Genomic DNA, 22408 nt, shown 5'->3' with positions numbered 1-22408 from the left:
AACATTAATGATGGTAATAATAAATCAACTTCTTTTGAAAAAAATCTAAATCTAAACACTTAAAATAACTGTTACCATTAAAAATACAGTTAATTGTAGACACGTGTCTGACAAAACCAGTGGTTTTGTATTGCTTCACTTCTTAAGAAGAAATTACTTTCTCAAAATCATTTTTGTATCTTATTTTAAAAATTCACAGTTTGATAATCTATCTTCAATTATCTTCACTTTCAAATTGCATTATGAATTATCTTCAATTTTTCAGTGGGAGTTCTCTATCTCCAATAAAATCCATTTTCAATTAAACAGTTGAGCTGAATGGAAGAGAAATATAGACTTTCGGGAACTATGCAGTTTAGTCTAAACTTCTTATCTTACAGAAAAGGAGCCTAAGGCCTAAAGAGGCTGCAATTTGGCCAGTGCTGGCAGTCTACACCTGAATCCAGGTACAATGACTCCAAATTGAGTATTGTTACCACTGCACCAAGGAGTCGTACACTAACAAATTAGCTATTTAATGTGTAAAATAAATTAATTCCACCAAAAGTTCCTAATTTTGAGTGAGCAGGCTGGGTCATCTTCCTCTTAAAAGAAGCTTTGCTTATAAATAATCCAAACTCAGCAAAAGTTTGTTGATGATATATAAATTCAAGCATAATATATCTCAACTTTTTTTCTTTAGGCACTCAGTATACAAGGTGTTTCAAACTCAAACTAAGAATGAATACCTACAGAATGTGTGTGTTCAAAAAGAAACAGATAAGATAGGCTAGTCACACGGTGAGAGTGGATGTACCTCCTGGTCTACTAGCCATCTTCAAGATGCCAAAAGAATGTGAAGAAATCTCCTGGCATGTTGAACAGACCTGTAGTGGATTTGCTGGAGGATGTGGACCAGGACATCACAGGATGTGCAGGCATAGTAAAGTTCTTATCTAACCTTGAGTCTCTTCCACATCAGTTCATCCTCCACTCATCTGTCAAAGTGATCTTCATAAAGTACAAGTCTGGCCAAGTCACCTTCACTCCATTCGATAAACTCTAATGGCTCCCTATCACCTCTAGGATCAAAAATAAAATCTTCTGTTTGTGATTCAAACCCCTTCCTAAACTGTTCTCTTTCTACCTTCTTATTCCTTACTCCAGCCACCATGTACTCTTCAATCCAATGACACTGGCATCCATGCTGTTCCTACCACAAGTTACTAACTGTAGCTCTTCTAACTGCAGATTTTCTCTGGCTGTTCCCCATGCCTGGAATATCTTCATCTCCAACACCTCATCTCCACCTTAGCTTCCCCGGCTTCTTTCAAGCATCAGCTAAAATCCCACATTTCCAGAGACCCCTCAATGCTAGTGCCTTTTCTCTATTAATTATCCCCAATTTATCCTACACATATCTTGTTTGCATGTTGTCTCCCCCGTTAGACTATGAGCCGCTTGAGAGCAGGGACTATCTTTTACCTTTCTTCAGATCCCCAGATCTCAACAGAGGATCTGGCGCACATAGTAGGTGCTTGGTGACAACCTGTATTCGTCAAGGGAATATATACATCAATAAAATAATAGATCTACTGTAGTACTGAATTAAGAATGTAGATTAGAACCTGTGATTTGATTGGTCTAAGGAACCCCAGATGTGGCCACTCTCCCAACACCTTCACAAGAATTAATAATAGTGGAACATTATGTAAAAGGCTAAGTGATTTGTGTAGTCAAAGACCCAGCATACATGAGAGGTGGAACTCAATCCTGGCAAGGCTAGCGCTCTACCCATAATGACACGTGACCTCTTATGACTCAAGAATTACTCTCCACTATTTGGTCTTTCATTGTAGTACTTAAATCCAAATCAAGAAGCATTTATTAAATAACCACTCTCTGCCAGGCACTTTGCTAGGGGCAGAGGATACCAAGAAAAAAATAAATGTATTATTATTCTTTTTATTTTGGTTGGTTAGGCATATTTTATATAAGGAGATTATATTATATGTTCAATAATATCCAATGTATTTATTTTTTATTTAAAGGGACACACTATTGGGGAATAAAACTTTCCATTCTTCAAATAAAATGGCACAAAACGAATGTTCCTTTTCTTCACTTTGCGTTGTTTCATTAACAAAAACACAACCTTGTGATTTTATTATTTTTTTAATGTAGGACTTGTAAAGGAAGGCAACATTTAATTGAAATCCATGGTTTTTTACACTTTGGAAGAAAACTGTATATTTACCATAATCCTCTGGACGCAGAAATACTCCAAATGTGTGGTCCGGTGGAATGTTCATTGTTTCTGCAATGCTATCAGATGAAAACAACTGTCATTAAAATATTCATCACATAGCACCTGTGGAATTTTAAATATTTCTCCCATAAATGTTAGATGGAGGATTTATAGGTGAAATGAAGGTAAGAACCCCAAAGGGTAAGGCACTGAGGACTTTCTATCTCCATGGGGAGAAGGGAATGCTCACACCGAGTTATTAATGATGAGGATGAGGATGATGGTGACAATAATGATATTTTGAGAAGCTTTATTTCATCTTGGGTAAACTAGAAGAGACAGGCTGATAAAAATGTTAATGCTTCAACAAATCTTTAATTTATCAGATGAGATGATATGTGTGAAGTGTGTTACGCTTCACATTAACCTTAATCTTATGACACATGGCACCCTTAACCCTAAACCCATGACACAAGTTTAGGCTGTTAGTGTTCATGTTATCTCATTTTTCTCATTTAGTTCCATAGGCTTTGGTTAAAAAGAACCTCCAGGGCAGTTCCCTACCCTGCTATTATTCTTTTATGTTGAACACAGAAGTTTTTCTTTTTGTTGTTTAAAGCAAAGAAAGCAAATTTAACATTTATACCAAATACAGTCCCAGGGCCATCTCTATCTGAACTCAGAGTAGGAGAAAAGAATAAAACATAATGCTTCACAATTACGTAAATAGTGCTCTAAAATTTATAAAGAACTTTATACATACATCATCTCATTTGATAAAATATATATGTCGAACATCAAAGTTGCTTTTTCTTTTAATAGCATATCTCTTCTACTTGAACCTCAATGAAAAAATAAAGATTAAGTAAATCTGCTTAAACTGAGATTCGTTCTCATGTGCCCCTTGCTGTAATTATGACTAAGTACTACAATATCCCAGATTTTAAAAAAAATTTTCAAACATACCTCATTCAACATATAAGTGAGATAATATTTGCAAATTTGGGTTCATGGAGATGGTTTGGTTTGGTTTTGAAATCAGGCCTCTCTATCTCATTCTGGCAGAAAGTAAAATCAAGAGTCATTCATGGGCATGGAAGCTTTGATTGCCTCTGACTCTGACATGGGCTAGTCTACCTCTCCTTAGGCAACTTGTGATACCCAGAACTCATCATACTGGTGGTGATCTTAGTGAGGAAATTTGATTAGGTTTAGCTACTGAAGTTCAAAACTCCACACAAAAGTAATCCTCAGTCTTCCTAGTGGCAAGGATAGTACTTAGGCCCAGCTTCGAGATGGCTTCTTAAGGAATATAACCCATCATTTTTGGGGTCACCGAAGCATTAAAATGTTGCTCATGATGAAAATTAAAGATTCTTCTGAAATTTAACAGAAAGATATATTTAAAAGGAAAATATATTTAAAAAGAAAATCAGTGCTGAGCACAGTATTTTTCTAAAAGAGTGAAAAATATTAGTTGGAAGCTTTATCTTTTGACTTACGGATCCCAGACTTTTCCAAGTTTGTGTTGAAACTTTTCATGGAAATCATCGACTCTTTTGGAAACTATTTTACTGCCTTTTTTCCTATAAAATTAGAAAAAAATAAATATTCCTGTTGACGAAGTCTATATAGTTTCCAAGTATGCATATGGTGGAAGAGTATAAAAGTACATTTTGGGCATAAGGGAGCTATCCATCATTTCAAAAGTAACACCATATTAAAAAGAAAACATTTGTTCATTTTAGCATTTATTTCTATGTGAATTTTACATTTACTTTTAAAAAACTTATATTTGTTATTCCCCAGTTGATAAATGCTCAAAGGATATGAACAGGCAGTTTTTAGATGAAGAAATCAAAGCTATGTAAAAATGGTCTAAATCACTATTGATTAAAGAAATGCAAATTAAAACAACTTTAAGTTATCTCATACCTATCAGATTGACTGACATGACAGAAGGGGAAAATGACAAATGCTAGAAAAATTGGGACACTAGTATACTAGTGGTGGAAATGTGAACTGATCCACCCATTTTGGAGAACAATCTGTTATAAAATAATGTATATTCTTTGACCTAGCAATACCACTATTAGGTCTGTTTCCCAAGATGATCAGGGAAAAAGGAAAATAACCTACATGTTATAAAATATTTATAATAGCTCTCTTTGTTTGAAAATTAAGGGGATGCCCATCAATTGGGGAATGGTTAAACTAGTTATGGAATATGATTGTGACACAATACTATACTGTGCTATAAGAAATAACGAGCAGGTTGATTTTAGGAAAAAAAGGAAAGACAAGAAATAATGAGGACGGACATGAGCAGAAGCAAAAGAACATTGTATACAATAACAGTAATATTGTTCAAAGAACAATATTGTTCAAAGAATAAATTCAAAGATTAAGCTATTCAGAGTATTAAAATTATTCATATCAAAGGACTTATAAAGGAAGATGCTATCTATCTCCAAAGAAAGAACTGATAAGTTGAAGTATGTATCGTATGATTTTTACATGTGTGTATATGCATGTGTGTGTGCTAGTGTGGGACAGAGAGAAAGGGAAGAAGAAAGTTCTGAACTTAAAATGTAACAAAAAATTAAATTTAAAAAGCATTTTTAATCTCACATTTGCTAGGACATTGTGATAAGCTACAGCATGATTACTAAACAGAATAATGTTGTTTTAATCATTCGATTTTTTAAAATACAACAGATATTTGAAGCCACGGTTTGCTCAAAAATAAAAATGTGTACATTTCTTGTCCTATCCAGATATTGCCAAGCTGAGCAAGTTTCTAGGGAAGAGTGACACTCTGTGGAGAAACAAAAGAACAGACCAAAATATAAATTAATTCAACTTCTCTATTTCTTGTTCCACTTCCTAATTGTTGGGTTCCATAAGGTTATTCTGAGTTCTCACATACAACAGCATCATAGAATCTGAGACTCAGAAGGGCCCTTACGGACGACCTATTCCGATCTATTTCTGAGAATTCTTCCACTACATCCCTAGGAAGCGGTCTTCCAGTTTCTGAATAAAGACTGAGGAGAAGAAATCCCACGCTCTCCCAAGGAAATTCATTCTACTTTGGGAAAGTGTCCGTTGTTATACAACTTTTCTTTCCCAGCAAGCCTAAATCTGCCTCTATCACTTTGTACATCAAACTCTACTCTCAGTAGTTCAACAGAGTAAATCTAATCCCACTTCCATGTCACATGTTTGCAGACATTTTAAGATAGACAGCACATTCCCATCCCCTGAGAATTCTTTTTGTCAGGCTAACCATCCCATTTCTTCAGTAAATCCTTGTATGTTTCCAACCCTTTTGCCAGTTTGATCTATGTTTTCTGAATACATTCTAACCTGTCTATGATGTTCTTTCTAAAACACAGCCATCAGAATTGAACCCAATATCCCAAATGGGTTCTAACCAGGACAACACACAGCGGGAGGGTAGCCTCCGTCATTTTTGAATTAAGAACCATTTTTCTAAATCTCAGGATATCATTCCTGTACTTTCCACTTGTGTGACTAATCAGAATTTTCTAGCATCATTTACTGTTTAATCAAGTAGAATTTTTTTCAACTGCATGTTTTTCCCACTTAGCTCACAGACTACTATCTGAATTCATTTTAAAATATTTTCTATATTAGTAAAAGGAATGTGTGGAAGAGATGAGAGAAACAGCAACATTTTAAGTCAGTTCATCCACTGTATCCAGTAATTGAAAAAGAAAAGGGGGGAAAAGTCATTACATAACATGAGGATTCTCTCAAGACATTCCAGCAACAATAGATTTGTGGCAAAGATTTCATCTACAATCTTGAATGGGAGTCTGGGAATTTCCCTATGGAATTTTTCCATATCACTGAATCAATGATTATAAAAATTATGCTTTTAGAACTTCATATCATGCATGAACTATGGCCTCTCAATGCAACCAAGGATAACATTAACTGATTTGGCAGCCCTGTCACACTGAGACTTATATTGTTTGCTATCTCCTATAACCCTTTGATCTTGTTTGTAAGGAAACTATTATCTAACCACAATTCCCTCACTGTGTACTTAGTAAAGCAGATGTTCTGAACCCAAGCATAGAACTTAATATTTATTCCTATTAAATTTCATCTTATTCACTTTAGCTCATCATTCCAGGCTATCAGCTCTTTTGGGACCCAGACTCTGTCATCCAAAGTACCATCTATCCCTCCCAGCTCTGTTTCATCTGCAAATTTGACAAACATGCCTTCTGTGGCTTCATCTGAGTCATTGACAAAAATGTTGATGAGCACAGGGGCCAAGGCTAGGTGCCCAGGACACTCCACTCTCTCTTGCAAATAATACCAAAACAAAAACAGATCTTGCCATTTATGTTTCAAAAGTAACCTCTGTGAGGCATGCAGCCAAGATGGCAAAGGACAGGCAGCAACCCAGCTGAACTCTCCCAACATTTCTCTCCAAACAACTTTAAAATAATGCCATAAATCAAATTTTGGAGCAGCAGAGCCAACAATAGGTCAAAGCAAGATACTTTTCTATCATAAGACAACTTAGGAGGTTGGCAGGAGAGATCTGTGGAGATGTTCATCAACTCGGAAATGGCTGAACAGGTTGTGGTATGTGATTGTGATGAAGTACTATTGCAGTATAAGAAATTATGATAGGGCTGGTTTCAGGAGAAAAAAAAAGAAGCAAGGGAAGACATCTGTGAACTGAAGCAAAGTGAAGTGACAAGAACTGGAGATCATCAATGTTATAATGATGATCAACTGTGAAAGACTTGGCACTCTGATCAAGCAATACATGAACCAAGATAATTCCAAAGAAATCAAGGTTTAAAAAAATGCTGTCCACCTCCAGAGAGAGAAATGATGAATTCTGAGTGCAAATTGAAACATAACCTTCTTGATTTATTTTTTGCCGCTTTTATGTGACATGGCTAATATGGAAATATGTTTCACATGATCTCCCATGCATAATTTACATAATTTTGCTTGCCTTCTCAATGAGCAGGTAGGACAGAGGGACAAATTTTGAAACTCAAAATTTAAAAAGAAAAGCATGTTTAAAATAAATATGTTTTAAAGAAACCTCTATTATTTTTAGATGTTTTGGAGCAACTAATTAACTTCTTTTTAAAATCTCAAAATTCGTTAACTCATCTTAATGGCTCACCATTCTAGAATATTTTTTTAAGTACATTCAAAAATGATGCTATTGATTTAATTGCTGATAAGATTTTAGCTTTTCTTTTTTTTTCCCTTTGGCAATAATGCTGATGGCTTAGTTGCATGTTCTCATGTCATTCCCACTATGGCCAAAGGTATGAGCCTGTAGCTGGCCCCTGGTGTGAGGAAGGGCGCCAATAAGGCAAATAGATAGATCATATTTTACCAGCTGAAAGGCAATGAGCCATAATAGATAGAAGACCAGTTTTAGAATCAGGAAGATCTGTATTCAGGTTCTAGCTCTGATAACCCCACCAGATAACCCTGGTCAAGACAACTTGTCTGTGCTCCAAGCAACTCCAAAAATAAGTTACAGACCTCCCTTACTGCTCTGGGAGGTAGAACCCAAAGATGAACAATTCTATGGTTCTCCCTGACACAGCCAGTCTTTAATGATTATGGTCAAAATCTCTATCCCAGCCCCCGGCAGCATACAAGGTCAGCTGAAGGGTACAACTGCTCACAATTTTCCCCCAAATCCAGGGCTTCCTTGTCCTAACAATTATGGAGGCTTTATTAATAGAGAATTCTATTCTAGGAATTTCCCACATGAATAAAATCACAGATCCAGATTCCACCCAAAAAAAAATCCTCATAAGCTCATCCCTTGATTTTCCAGTGTAGTCTCCTGGCATATATGATATCATTCCTCCAATAAGTCATATGCAATGCCTCAGAGTGGCTTGGTAGTGACCTTCCTCTTCTGCTTTCTTTTGGAAATCACCCAGCCCTGGGCCCTCCTGGAAACCATCCAGAGCCACTCCACCTTCTTAGTCCCAGAAATCATCTGGCTAGTAGGCAGAAAGACTCACCAAAAATGGGGAAGCCATCCCTCTCTTCCTTTCCCCTTCCTTCTAGGTTACCTGATGACTCATAAGTCTTGGGTAAGGAGTCAACAATTCCATTCCTTCCAATGAGATGCAGGACTACTAGGCCTTACCATCTGCTCTGCTACTCTAAAGCCCTCCTGGCCCTATCACCTAACCTGTCTCTATCTTGTGTACTTCCCTCTCAGCTCTCTCACATAACCTATTTCTGTAGCTTAAAGACCTTTGGCTCCAAGAGTTAAATGAACAGACCACATGTCTATGAGCCAAGGGATCAACCTAGATCAGTTCAGAAACACTCATTGACAAAAGTTCAGCCATGAGATAGTAAATTTTTCACCACAGAAGTCATGTGGTGGGAACAATATCCTAACTCCATCCTCTATGCAAGTTAAGCTAGTGTTTTCCTCAAAAGTAACAAAGCTGTCTTCAGGATTTAATTGCCCCAGAGGTTGAAGGTTGTTACTGTGCACAATGATCTGGTTCTTCTCAATTCACTTCGCTTCAGTTCACAGATGGCATCCTTCCTGGATGAAGCTGTGGTAACCTCTGGCTGGACTGAAATAGTTTCCTAGTCACCTAAGGATATTAAAAAGTCAGGACCCTTCCAGACTTGGTACAGGTCCCAATATTGCACAAGTTACCTCACCCTGCTTTGGTGACCAGAAGATTTTTCACATGAAATTTCTTGCGGGGAGAGGAGGGCTGAGTCTACCCAAGCTAAGTGCTAGAGTATCCTTGTTATAATCTACGCTTGTGAAAAGAATAGCCACACCAATGAATCGGATATCTGAAAACTTCAAAGCATGGAATCATTGCCACAGTGTCAGACTAACCGAAACTTAGCAAGTCAGTTGTCCAGTTAAGCATAAAATAAGCCTAAAAGTAAAATGCCACTGTATCAATTTTATTGAAATTCTATTATATTACTATATAATATATTATATACTCTCTGTGGTCTTCTTAGTGGAGTATTGGAAAGCACACTGCCTTTAAGAAACTGAAATCTTTTTAAAATCACTAATTCAAGATGTTCACTCTTCTAAGTTCAAATGACGTGTCTAATAATTACACTGAGAAACAACATAATTTAACTTACATTTGTTGTTCATGGAGCCAATGTAAAGATTTTGCTACAGCTCGGCCATCATTAAAATGTGGTGTTTCCTTTCCATATGTTTGAAATCTATAAAAGCTTGCTGGGTTGTATTTCCTATTCTTCACTTCCCCTGTAAAATAAAGGAGGCTCCTCATTTAGACCAGGAGAATGATTTCTGTCTGGGTCATGCTTCTGAAAGGCCTGTGGAAAAGGCCTTGGACACCCAAGACAACCAAGAATGCCTTGGTGACCATGGCAAGTTACTAAGCCCGAGAGAGATGGGACTGAGATGCTAGTTGGATGTTCCTTAGTTACAGGTAGTGAAGCACCTAGCTCAGAGAATTTCGACTGTGAGGGTTAAATGAGTTAACAACATAAGTAAAACACTTTGGCAACTACATAAATGCTAACTAGCTTTATCAACACTGTTATTGTTGCCATCATCATCACCATCGTTATTAGCTTCTCTGGGCCTCAGTTTCCTTGTCTGTAAAGTGGGGGAGTTAGACTAGATGACCTATACAGCCTCATGCAGCTCCAAAATGTTATGACTTTATAGTATATGATATCTGTGTTGACATCTAAGATGATGACATGAAAAGAATGTTCCATAGGATTGTAATAGGAAAGATAATTACATAGATATAATCTCCATATGACACAGACATTAGCTCTGGACACTAAAAGAGGAGGGGAAGCAAGAAATGTAAACAGATCTTTAATAAAATCAGGAACAATAATTATTAATATTTATATATAGTGCTCTCCATTCATAAAGTGTTTCATATGTATTCACACATTTGATTCTCACAACAATCCTGTGGTATGCTGTTGCTATCCAAATATATAGATGAGGAAACTGAGGCAGAGATAATTACATATCACCAGGATCACCCAGCTAGCAAATGTCTAAGTCATGTTTTGAACTCAGGTCTTCCTTCCTCTGGACCTAGTGCCCTATCCAATGTGCTACCCAACTTCAGTCCTTTCTGCACAGTCCTTTTCCTTTCTTTTATGTTTACCGGGTAGAAGTAAGCAAGATTATTGCCTCTCCTCCCTTGGGTGAAAGGCAAGTAGTGAAGACATCAAAACGGAAAGACCCCCAGCGTATTTCACGGTATAATTGTAGCCACTGCATAATCACTGCACTCTGGTTTGTTTTGTCCAAAAAATGGTTATAACTTTTCATCATGTAATTGTTGCACAGTATAATTCTGTTCATCACGCTGCTTAAAAAGTAAACAGAGCAGCAATGTATTCACAGGTGGCATATGGATATGCATGTATCTCTTGCACACTGCCAGCCATGAGTCTAGAACTCTCAACGCACACACATTGTCAGTATATTTCCAAAAGCCAACATCCAAGGTTTATATTGCAGTCAATACTAAGAGTACTGTCAATCAACCCAAAGAACCCATAGGCACAGGGGGAGCAGCTGGTAAGCATAGTTACCATGAGTAAGTCATTTGATATGGTAGGACTTGTACCTTCCCAATTTCAATGTATATTCATGAGTATTCCATGCATTCTAATCTTGCACCAAAGACAGGTTAGTAATAAATGATTTTTAAGTAAAACCAGCAAAATTAAAAAAGAAAAGCTTTCCATAATGACTGCACCCCACTTTTTTGAAAAAAAAATTGGCATAAAATCTGAGACAATTATGCAGTGAAATACGGTAGTTATTAGGGAAATCCCTGGGTTTCTGGGTAGTAATGGACTGCTAGGTGGCTCAGTGGTTAGAACATTGGGCTTGGAATCAGACAGATTCATCTTCCTGAGTTCAAATCTGGCCTGAAACACTTATGTGACCTCGAGCAAATCGCTTAGTCCTGTTTGCCTCAGTTTCCCCATCTGTGAAATGAACTAGAGAAGGAAATGACAAACCACTCCAGCATGTCTACCAAGAAAAGCCCAAATGGGGCCACCAAGGATCAGACATGACTGAAAATGACTGAACAACAATGGGCAAAATAGTGAGCTTGCCTGCTGCTGGGGTGAAAGCTTTGGCTCAGTCTCACTGAAAACTGACTCTGGACGACAGCCTCATCAGAATCCTGCATCCTTAGGACAGCCTTGGCTCTTAAAGTCAAGTATATGCCCTCAATCCCTAACAAGAAAATAATTCCTTAACTACAGGAACTCCAAGGGAAAACCTTTATAAAATAAAAATTCCATGCTCCACCACCTTTTTCATTATTATTCCTTAGCTCATGCTGTGGCATTTCCTTCCTCAAAATATATTCTCAGCTGGGCCTGACTCAGGTCAATTCCCTGGGAGTTTTTGGTTAAGATATTGCTTCTACCACAAAGGGGACAAAGCCAGAAAGCAGGGGGGAAAAAGAGTCAAAAAGTAATTAATGATATCAATTAAGAGGCCAAACTTGTAAGTGACATTTGCAGCATGGCCGGAGAATAGAAGTGAAGTTTAGAAAGTAGCTAAGGAAGTCTAAGTTTCATAGAATGCAAACATTGGCTTTCAGTGGAGTAATGGATAGAGCTCTGGGCCTGGAGTCAAAAAGACTTTGAGTTCAAACCTGGCCTCAGACACTTACTAGCTGTGTCACCCTGGGCAAGTCACTTCACCCTGTTTGCCTCAGTTTTCTCATCTGCAAAGTGAATGGAAACCACCTCAGTTATCTTTGCCAAAAAAAGGAAGAAAAGAAAAGAAAACCCAAATGGGGTCATGAAGAGTTGGACACAACTGGAACAGCTGAACAAAAGGAAGCCAGGAGACATACAGCATGTGCATAATAGAGGCAAGCAGAAGGGGTCATGGCTAGCTGGGGAGAACCGGACTTGGTGGCAGAGCCAAGAAGCTGAAGCAGTCTGTCTGTGCTGGAGGAGGGACAGGTGGAGAGGCAAGGTAATGAGGGATAAACTGGGAAAAGGCAAAGAAAACAAGAAAGTAGAGAGTGGGGAAATACCTTGAACCACAGAGTAAGGTATCATATGCTCCAGTAGATTAAAATGAACCACACTCATAAACTATCCAAAGCTCAAATACCTAAAAAGGACTTAACATGCATCCACCAGCCTCACTACACTCCTACAGGCAAGCTATCAATTTACAAGCTTTAAAAGGGCACGGTATATAACCATAGACTTTTCAAGGTCATATGGCAGCTGGGCAACAGGTTTAAAAACAACAAAACAGAAAACTAGAGCAAGCCTCCCAGTTTTCTATTGTTTCCAAGATACACTTAACAACAAATCAGCAAAGAAAGGCCTATCACAAAGCCCTATTCATATCTCATATTTCTTAGATTAGCCACAGAAGGCATATAGTAATAACTAATAATTAAATAACAACAATGGAAAAAGGATAAAGGTTTTTCTAGTATAGTGGCAGGGGCCCTGATTTGGAAGCCAGAGAAACTAGATTCAAATACAGTTTTGCAACTTGGTACCTCTATGACCCTAAGAAAGTCACTCTAATTTCTCTTGGCCTCAGTTTCTTCAACTATAAAATGAGGGATTTAGAGACAGTCTCTAATGTCCCTTCCATCTCTAAATCCATGATCCTTAGACCTGTATTAAATCCAACTAAAGTAATATTGCTTGAAAAATCCCTTTAATATTTTTGTGACATATACATGTTTGTGTATGTCATATACATACACACACATATGAACTCTGATATGTGTGTGTACATGTGCACGTGTGTACATGTGCACGTGCATGTACATGGATTCTTCTGAGTTCCCCTTCCTCAGAAAAGGAATGGCTTGGGCAGGAAGCAGTGTCTGTTTTCAGAGTCTGGTCCTTATATGGCATGGTCTCAAGTCCCTTCACCATCCCGGTTTCCAACCTCTGGAAATCCCTCTATGAGCTTTTCAATGGGCTTCCTAAATTATAAGGTGCAGAACCAAAAACAAAACTTCAGATGTCATCTGAGCAAAGCAGAAGACAGACCTACAACTTCTTTATTATTGTAAGCTATTCCTTTTGTAAACTATAGTCCAAGCTCCTATCAGGCCTCTTGTTACCTTTCTTACTTACTATTGAGCTTGAAATCCACTTCCCCTGGTGGAAAAGGGATCAAAATCCCATGAGAACTTCCCCACACTGATAGATCACAGGTTCTCCATATATATTGCCACTCTAATAAATTGTAAGCTCTGGGAGGGTGGGGTTTAGGAATCTGTAGATCTCTTCTGATGTACTACACATAAAGAGCATTCAATAAATAGTTAACAAATGAATCGATGAATAGGTTTTATAAACAGTGTATATGTATATATTCCCAATTACGATGATCTTACCTACATAATAATCATTGTGGGATACAACATACAGGTCATGTCCTTGATGTGCTTCTTGAAATACTTGTTCAAAGGATTTTGGTGGATTCACTATGTCTCCGGCAGTTATCTCTGAAAGAACAGCAAATCAATGTGAAGAAATAAAATAAATCCATTTAAAGATAGTGTTAATGCATGAGAGAGAAGAGAAAGGGGTGAAGAAGAAAGGAATGGCAGAAAGAGAAATAGAAGAGATAGCAGGGAAGGAGGAAGGCAGGAGGGAGGGGAAAGACAGACAGAGATAGAGAGAGACAGACAGAGAGAAAAAGAGAGAGGAGAGTGGGGAGACTGGACAGGGGAGAGGAAAAATGAGAGAGGGAACAGGGGACAGGGAGGCAGAAGACAAGAGAAAGGAGAAGACACCAAAAGGTATATCTCATCTCAGAGGTGTTTCAATTTGTACAAAGAGCATAATCACTGACTGCCCATGAAGCCCAGGATGAACATCAATTGATACCTTTAAGTTACAAACTATGCCACAACCTCATCCACACCCTGGAAGACTAAGGAAATCTCCAGACTAGTTGAGGCATCTTTGGATGTCTCTGGAATCTTTCATGCCCAGTCATCTTCACAAATATCCAGGAAAACTACCATATACAAGGGTGGCTATAGCCAGCCTAGCTGAAGCAACAAGACAATCAGAGAGGAGAGAAGAGGTGACATGGGCCAGGCAAGCCAAGCTTCCCTCCCACCTTACACTTCCCACCCCCCCCCCAATGCCCCCTAGCCACTTCAGACCCCAGTGGAATAGCCCCTAGGAGTGGCAGCACCCGTCAGACCACAGGTCCTATTTCCAGCACAGCCCCCATAGCCATCCCCCAGGGAAGCAACTCCCCATGAAGCAGTATCCTGCCACCTGCTCCTGTGAGACATTCAGTCACAGCTAATAAAGACACAGGAGAAAAAGTTCTTAGCACCAAAGTATTTGGCAAGGCTATAAGATTCAACACCAAAAACTGAAATGATTTTGTTGGTGGAAATAATATTTAAGATGTATCACTACCTGTTTTGCCACTACACACTAAAAAATATGGGAACTTTCCCTCTGACTTATAAATAACACTTCCTCTCAGCACTTTCTCCACCATTGGCCTATGAGCTTCTTGAGGTTAAAGGATTATCTTCCTCTTCTATTTGCATGTCCAGTACAGTATACACAGGAAGTGCTTAATAATTTTTTAATTCTTGGTTCAGAGCACACTGAATAATGTGCTCTGAGATCTGCAAGGCCTTCCTGTTAATTTTAAACCTCAAGTGAGGTTCCGAGATGCTTTGGGTCTCTGGGGCTAATCTTGTAGGTCTGGACTGGATCTGGGCTGACTGTGAACTCTGTATGCTACCCTTCATCGCTAAGATTGACGTAGGAGCCCAAGAAACCTCATGGAGATCAAAAAGGTTTGGTTTGAGTCGAGGGGCCTTTCCTGGTTCACAGCCACCAGATGTTCAACAAACTTCTTATTTCCCCATTGTCTGCAATGTTCTGGGGAAGCCCAATACCTGTCCCAATGTAAGTCTCATGTGTGTGCTAGAAGAGTTCCTCTTAGTCCAATTTTGTGCTTCCAAGGATTTGAATTTACATTTCCATTTTCATTTCCAATTACTTTCCAATTTTCAGGAACTCTTGAAAATTGGTTTTCTACTTTTTAACCTTGCTAAATAATGTTTGATCTTTAAGCAAATACTCATATGCACCAGGTTAAATGATTACCCTGTCAATAAATCAGTTTCATCAACTTTGATGCCTACATATTTAAGTGGAAGAGGGGGGTGTTCCTATAGCACTTTCTGCAGATAATACAGTCATCTTGGCTCTTCCACTTTGAAGCCAAGGATGACTTCATTCAGGGAAAGGGAAATGAAGAAAACCTAAGCACCAACATGACACAGTGAAAAGAGTGCTAGATTTGGAGTCAGAGAACATGGTCATTTACTCTCTAGGAGAACATGGCCATTTAACCTTTGTAGGCCTCAGTTTCTCCATCTGTAACCTAAGAGTGTTGGACTAATTAGGCTCTAAAATCCCTTCCAGTTGCAGATTTATGATCCTCAGGTCTTTTTCTTTATCCTAAATGGATGACCCTTCCTTCTTGGAAGAAGGACCCAGGGCCAGGTAGGTGCCCACCACAACGATTCCCCCCATGCTGAGGGGCTTGGTATAAATACCCGACCTCCTGTAATCTATCCAATCATACCAATCTTTTCATTCTTAACAATCACATACATTGTTTCTATATTCCCCACACACCACAGATACTTGACATTTCATCATACTTTGAGGAGGATTTATGCTATCACTATTGTTTCTGTTACCTCTGAAGATTGGTACTCCAAATGTTGTATTAACTGTATCAATAGATTCAGGTAAATTTTGTGTTTGATCGTGGGACCTCCCTAATGGCGCTCTCCGATTACTGATATAGAGGGATTCTTTCCTTTCCTTAAATCTTTGTTGAAATGTAGAAATAGGAGGTGGATTGATCAATGTGTCTGCCTTAAAGGAATCATATATAACATGATTTTAAAACACAAAAGTAAAGATGAGGGTCTAAAATATAATATTATTTTAAAATCTTAGTCCATGAGGGAAAATATTTGGTAGTAGAGGTTATTAAAAAGTAAGAGGAACAGTCTGCTATCCTAAGTCTTCTCTCATTTCCTTGTTAGTGAGACATACCAGAGTTGAGATGTGAAAGGGAGTTAAGTCCCTGCCTGAACTTGTGGTTGTCAGTGAGTCCAGGAGCTCCAAGGCAGGTCCTCTAGGACCATGTCATCACCATGTCATCAACTCAGACATTCCCAGATACTGGGATTACAGTAGTGGCAGCAAAAACCACATTCCCAGAACTTTACAAATTCTTTCCAGATACTCTGCCATGACCTCTAATTCCAATTTGTCTAGGTAATTATACAACAAAGAGCAAGTCTACTTTTACCCTGTCTCACCAACATATTTAGATCCTGGGGAAAAAAAATAGATGTTTCCAAAGTTATGTCTCCTTTTTCTCCTTCACCAAAGTCTGAGGGAATCATTTATATTTCCTGGGAGGAAACTCAATATATGCAGCCTATATATCTGTGGGTGAGGTGTCGAGTCTTTGGATGAATTTTAACACATTTCTCTATAATTCCTTATCTGTTTACTTTGGGACTTTTTTACTGCTCAAGATTAATATCTTTTTCAGAGGATGAATGGAAAACATCATTATAGAAGTAGGACAAGTGGAAAGGTTTAAAACCAGTGCCTGAATTTCATAGATCCATTATTTCTATATTTTCCACTTCAAAAGTTGAGAATTAACAGGAAAGAAAAGTACCTTCATTGACTTATCCCTTTTTTTACCATGTGTCAAATGAGAAACATCAGGATCATTTGCTCTGCCATAAAATATCCTCTTAGTACCAGTATCTGGATATCTGGATTTATAAAATTTTCTCTCAGTGGGTGGAGTCAAAGGCTGAGAGAGAGAGAAAGAGAATTATTATAATGAAAAAAACTGTAAACTCATAGTTCATAATAATAGAACTCTGTAACTCTAGTGTCTGTGTATAACCATAAACAAAAGTTTTGGTTGATTCTTCCATCTCTTTTCCTTCAGTGGATCCTCTCTCTTTATCTACAAACATGCTCAGGTCCCTTCTAGCCTAAAAAGAAACCTAATGGCATCCTGTACCCTTTGACTTTCTCCCATTATTGTTTTGCCACAAAATCCCTTGAAAGAATTGCAGAATATGCCAGCTATCTCACCTTTTCATCAGTCATCTCACTTCTTAGTCTTTAAAACCACTGTTGTATTAAAACTCTCTCAAGTCTGTAAGATTGTCAAGGGGTGTCCAACTGGCCAAATCCAACAACTTTCTCCTCTCATCATCTCCCTTGACCTGAAGTATGAAACCATTGATCACATCCTTCTCCTTGAAGCAGTAAGCTCTATGAGGCAAGGATCCTGGCTTCTAAAATCATTCCTACTAATCACTTTAAAGATTTACAAAATACTTTTTTTACAGTGACCTTATGAGGTAAGGAGTACATTTTTTTTAACTGGCCAAATGATTTTATTGGTTTGGGAATTCCCTGGTGAGGAAATCCCCTTAACCAATTGCTATTCAGAACTGTTCCACAACTTATAGTTTAATACAAATATGGTTAGTTCCATTTCACAGGTGATGAAATTGAGGCTTGGCAAAGTTCAGTGCCCAATCTCACAAAAACAGTAAAACCCAGAACCAAGGCATAAACATGAGGCCTTCTGACTCCAGATCAGGTATTTCTTCCCATTATTTCCCATTTCCTATTTCCTAGCCTTGTTCAATGTCCTCAACATAGTTGGTTGTTTGAACTAAATGTTGTCTGAACTAAACAGAAAACTCTCTCTTTGCTTGGCTGCCTAGATCTACATTAGCCAGATTCTTCCCCTAACTCTCTGACCATACCTGCTCTCTAATTACGTCCTCCTGGGCCACTTCTTTCTCTGCCACTTCCTAAGGCAAGCCTTTCCCAAGCTGCAGCCCCACATCTCTGACTGCTCTGATCTAAGTCTCTACTAGAATTCAAACCTATACAGCAAACTCGACAGAAATAGAACTACTTATCATCTTTCCAAAAATGATTTTGGTTAGGTGTTTTAATTTGTGACAGGGAGACAAGGATGATGGAGGAAAATGGTTTGAAAACAAAAGGCATCAACACAGCTTTTTAACAATAATATTAATTTACTATTGCACTCCCTTTGAGTCTACTTAAACACAATGAAGTCCAGAACAAAACATTGTATATTACAGTCTGTATGAGTATACGCTATATATTTATAGTTCATATATACTATATATTTAGAGCTTATACTATATATAGTATACATACTATGTATAATACGTGTATGTAATCTGTTTATGAGAAAAAGTTATAGAATTAATTATTTTTAGTGTTAACTTTTTCTGTTAAGTATCAAACATAGGAGCTTAAAGGCCATGTAATACAAGCCCCTCTTTTTGCAGTGAGAGGCATATGATCAAGAGAGTGAAAAATACAAGAACATACAGATATGCAAGTCAAGGTTTCAAGTGGAGATTACCATCAGTATGTGTCAGAGGCAAGACATGAAACCAAATATACCTAAAGCCAAGGCCAGCTCTCTATCCGTAGTGTCACATTACCAAAAAAAAAAAAAAATTTGTAATGCAATTATTGAAATCATGAACTCATGAGATCACATATTCCCATCAGGAAGGAACCTCAGAGCACAGCTAGCTCAATCCCCTCATCTTCCAAAGGATTAAACTGAGGCCCAGAGAATGGTGATTTGTCTAGTCACTCAGGCAGTAACCATTGGAAGCAGGATTTGAACTCAGGTCCTCTGATTCCAGAATCTGTGTGGTTTCTTAGTGTTCCTTGCTAACTTCTACAAACAGAACTAATCAGTTGTAGTTCATCTGAAAAATCCTACTGAAAATCAATTAACAATTTGTCTCCCCTTTACCTCTCATGTAAACAAATTATATTAGCAGCATTTAGAAAATCAATATTCAAAAGGCACTAGCATCTCAAAGGACAAAATACTATTAGATTTCTTCTAGCTGGCATGAATTTACTTAGTAATGGTTACTATCAAGAGCTGGCATTAGTATCCAGCTTTCTGGATTATAGTCCCTTGAGATGGTATTGAAAACATTATAATTTGCATTTTTTAAGTGAAGGTCAGATAAATTATGACTAGCCCAACATAATACAGTTAGAGGCCTCAAGAGTCAGACTTGATCCCTATGAGGTCTTTTGACTAATATTTGTAAAGCACTTAACACTGTTCCTAGGTACTTAATAAAATGCTTTTTCTCTTCCATCTTCCTTCTCTTTCCATTACACTGGGACTGCCACTATAGGTCATTGGCTTACAGTAGTTTGGATTTGGGTAGGAATTTAACAACGCTCTAATCCAGGGGTAGAGATTCTGTGGACTGGAGGTCACATGTGGCCCTCTAGGTCCTCAAGTGTGACCCTTTGACTGAATCCAAACTTCACAGAACAAATATAGGTCCTCAGGTATGACCCTTTGGATTGAGTCATAGGGTCATACTTGAGGACTCAGAAGGCTATATGTGGCCTCGAGGCTGCAGGTTCCCCACCCCTACTTAATTCCATCCTTTTATTTGGTAGATAAATCAATTTAAGTCCTAAAAGGTTAAGTAGTTTGTGCCAGAACTAGAATGCAGGCCTCCCTCCAGTGCTTTTTCCCATTACACCTTGAATTCTAGTATATTTGGAAGCCTCATATCACTTTCACCTCTCACCAAACTGTTAGAAGAGGAAAGCCTCTAAATATTTCCAATACCCATTTTATATAAGCTTAAGGGAGAATACAAAGAGTTAACTAAATTGTCTTGAAGGTCCTATCTAAGGCAAAGAAATAAGCAAGTATCTATTGACAATACTCACTGGAGGCCATTTTTCAGTTAAACAGGTTTCAGCTCTGTCTCCAACTGGAATAAGCTTCCCTGCCTAAAGAAGAAAAAAAAAAAGGTAAAAAAGTAAGAGATGAAAACTAAAAGGATCAGCACAGTTAGGGATGAAAGTGACTTTGGAACTTGGCCTGGGCCTGTGTTTTCAAGTGAATTACAATCCCAAGTAAAGTAAAAAATAAAATGAAACAAATGTATACATACACATATATACTAGTATATCTTCATAGAATCAAGTCATATCATATCCCCTGAAAAGGAGACTATAATGTCACTAATAATAATCTCAAAATAAACAATGAATGGAAAAGTAGAATCTCTTCAATCTCAAAATAAACAATGAATGGAAAAGTAGAATCTCTTCAATCACTTTCTTGGGTCCAGAATGGATTTTTGCTTTAGGACCATAGAACTGGAAGGGACCATGGAGTTCAACCTCCTCACCTTACAGATGAGAAAAGGGAAGCCCAGGGAGGTTTAGGAACTTGACCAAGGTCATGAAGGAGGTGAGCATTAGAGATGGTATTTGAACCCAAACGCTACTGCAGGATTCTAGAGCCAGAGCTCTAACAATGTGAACACTATTTTTCCTTTGGTTAGACTTAAATATGTCCTACTACACACCAGTGGGGCTGGAAAAAAAAAGGGAGAACATTAGCATGACATGGGGGAAAGGCAGCTCAGAAACATGGGGAGAAAATGCTGAGAAAATGAGGAGTGGGAAAGTAAATATCCAATAGGGTGAATTGGAGAGAGAAAAGCCTTTAGTGGGTATTTTAAGGAGAACAAAGACATTCAAAAATGGGTGATCAGTAGAAAGACAACATTCAAAAGGTGTATTATGGAGCTTTAATAAAGCATATCATCAAAAGAAATATGTGATTGGAAGAGGCAGATTCTTCATGTAGTCAGAGTCAGGGATAGCAGAAAGAACCTAAGTGTTGTGCTAGTGCTTTCAAAAGGTTCATAGATGAAAGAAAAGACTCTAACACACCCAGTAACTCCTTCCTGGAGAGATTATGAGAGGACATGGGCAAAAATGAAATAGAGAGGTTGATATCTGCAACAGCGAAGAGACTATACCCTACTAAGGAAATCATGGATCATGTTAGCATCCAAGGAAACAGAGATCCAATGTGGGGGCAAAGGAGTAACATAGAAAGTTTCTACAAAATAATAACTGGTGTCCATAAACCGCAATCGGAAGCCAGTGTTCTAATTTAGTTGTCATATTAAGTACACCACTGGTCCCAGAGAAAGGTAAGGGGAAGGAGTGAGTTAGAAAAGTATAGGTGTGAAAGAGGACTCAGAACTCACACATGGCAAGGCAGGATTACGGTCAATAAATTTCCCAAAATAAATGGGTCTCGGCTTATCTGGCTGCTCCACTCCGGGTTCCAAATCCTTTGGAAGCTGGGGAGCTCCTTCGGGCTTGGTCCCGAAGTCGTAAGTTGGCGGCTCTATCACCAACCCTATGGGGTCCCTGCTCTCGGGCTCCAGGTTACACATCACCCTACTGGGCAGTCCAGTCTCCGGGCTGCCCAAGGGCTCCTCCTCCTCGGGGGCTCCCAAATTCTCGGGGCAAAAGATTTTCTCTGCGAGCTCGTTCACTAAGCCCATGTTGGGCTGCGGACAGAATGGGGCTTGCGCGGCCAGCTTCTCCCGCATTTTCCGCAGATCCTCCGGGTCCCTCTCGCTGTACCTGGCCGTGGGGGGCCGGGTTGATAATCCCAAACCACTCTTCATGCCCAGGGCAGCATCTGTCTCCGCTGAGGGCAGCATGTCCCCCAGGAGGCTGGGGCGGTTGGGGCAGCGAAGCCCCGCAGAGTGCAGCTCCCGGTACTGCCCCCCGCCTTTATCCAAGTACGGCCAGTTACGCCCCTCCACGCAGCATTTCGAAGACGGTATAGGGTGGGCCTTGGGGCCCAAAGGAGGTGAGAGCTTCAGTGACATCAACCGCGGGGTATTAACGGAGCCCATGAGGCAGCCTTGCCCTGGGCTGAGAACCGGCCTTTTTCCCGGGGGGGTATTCAAGACCTCGGAGACCTCCTTCTCCCGGGGGCTCCCTGTCTCCGCGGAGTCTGATGGGGGCACCATGATCGCAGTCTCAGGTCTGGACTCCCCTCCAATCCTGGGCCGCACCAAATGACCCAGAGACTAAGGGAGAGTAACTGTTTAAACTGGTTACCTAGGGAACGGGGGAGGGCCGTGGGGTGCCCCGCCCCCTCGGGCCAGGTCTCCTTTCTCCCCTCGCTCT

General features: G+C 39.0%; 1 protein-coding gene across 8 annotated transcripts in view; it reads right to left on the bottom strand.

The window, feature by feature from the left end:
- The window catches only part of EFHB (EF-hand domain family member B), a 59661-nt gene extending 37254 nt beyond the window's left edge, over nucleotides 1–22407 (bottom strand). For all 8 annotated transcript variants that reach the window (XR_011976587.1, XR_011976588.1, XR_011976589.1 and 5 more), the window contains exons 1-8: nucleotides 21469–22407; nucleotides 20129–20191; nucleotides 17016–17156; nucleotides 16012–16192; nucleotides 13660–13770; nucleotides 9392–9521; nucleotides 3730–3813; nucleotides 2237–2304 (exon numbers count right to left, since the gene is read on the bottom strand). Coding sequence is in view for 5 of the 8 variants with exons in the window: in XM_072651208.1 (XP_072507309.1) it covers nucleotides 2237–2304; nucleotides 3730–3813; nucleotides 9392–9521; nucleotides 13660–13770; nucleotides 16012–16192; nucleotides 17016–17156; nucleotides 20129–20191; nucleotides 21469–22248 (1558 nt within the window). In the remaining 3 variants the exon portion in view is untranslated. The remainder of the gene's footprint in view (nucleotides 1–2236; nucleotides 2305–3729; nucleotides 3814–9391; nucleotides 9522–13659; nucleotides 13771–16011; nucleotides 16193–17015; nucleotides 17157–20128; nucleotides 20192–21468) is intronic.
- Nucleotide 22408: the final 1 nt, after the last annotated feature.

This window comes from Notamacropus eugenii, chromosome 3 (assembly GCF_028372415.1).
Source record: "Notamacropus eugenii isolate mMacEug1 chromosome 3, mMacEug1.pri_v2, whole genome shotgun sequence".
Taxonomy (NCBI): Eukaryota; Metazoa; Chordata; class Mammalia; order Diprotodontia; family Macropodidae; genus Notamacropus; species Notamacropus eugenii.
Note: the sequence above shows the minus strand (reverse complement) of the source record. Positions and strands in the feature narration are given on the sequence as shown.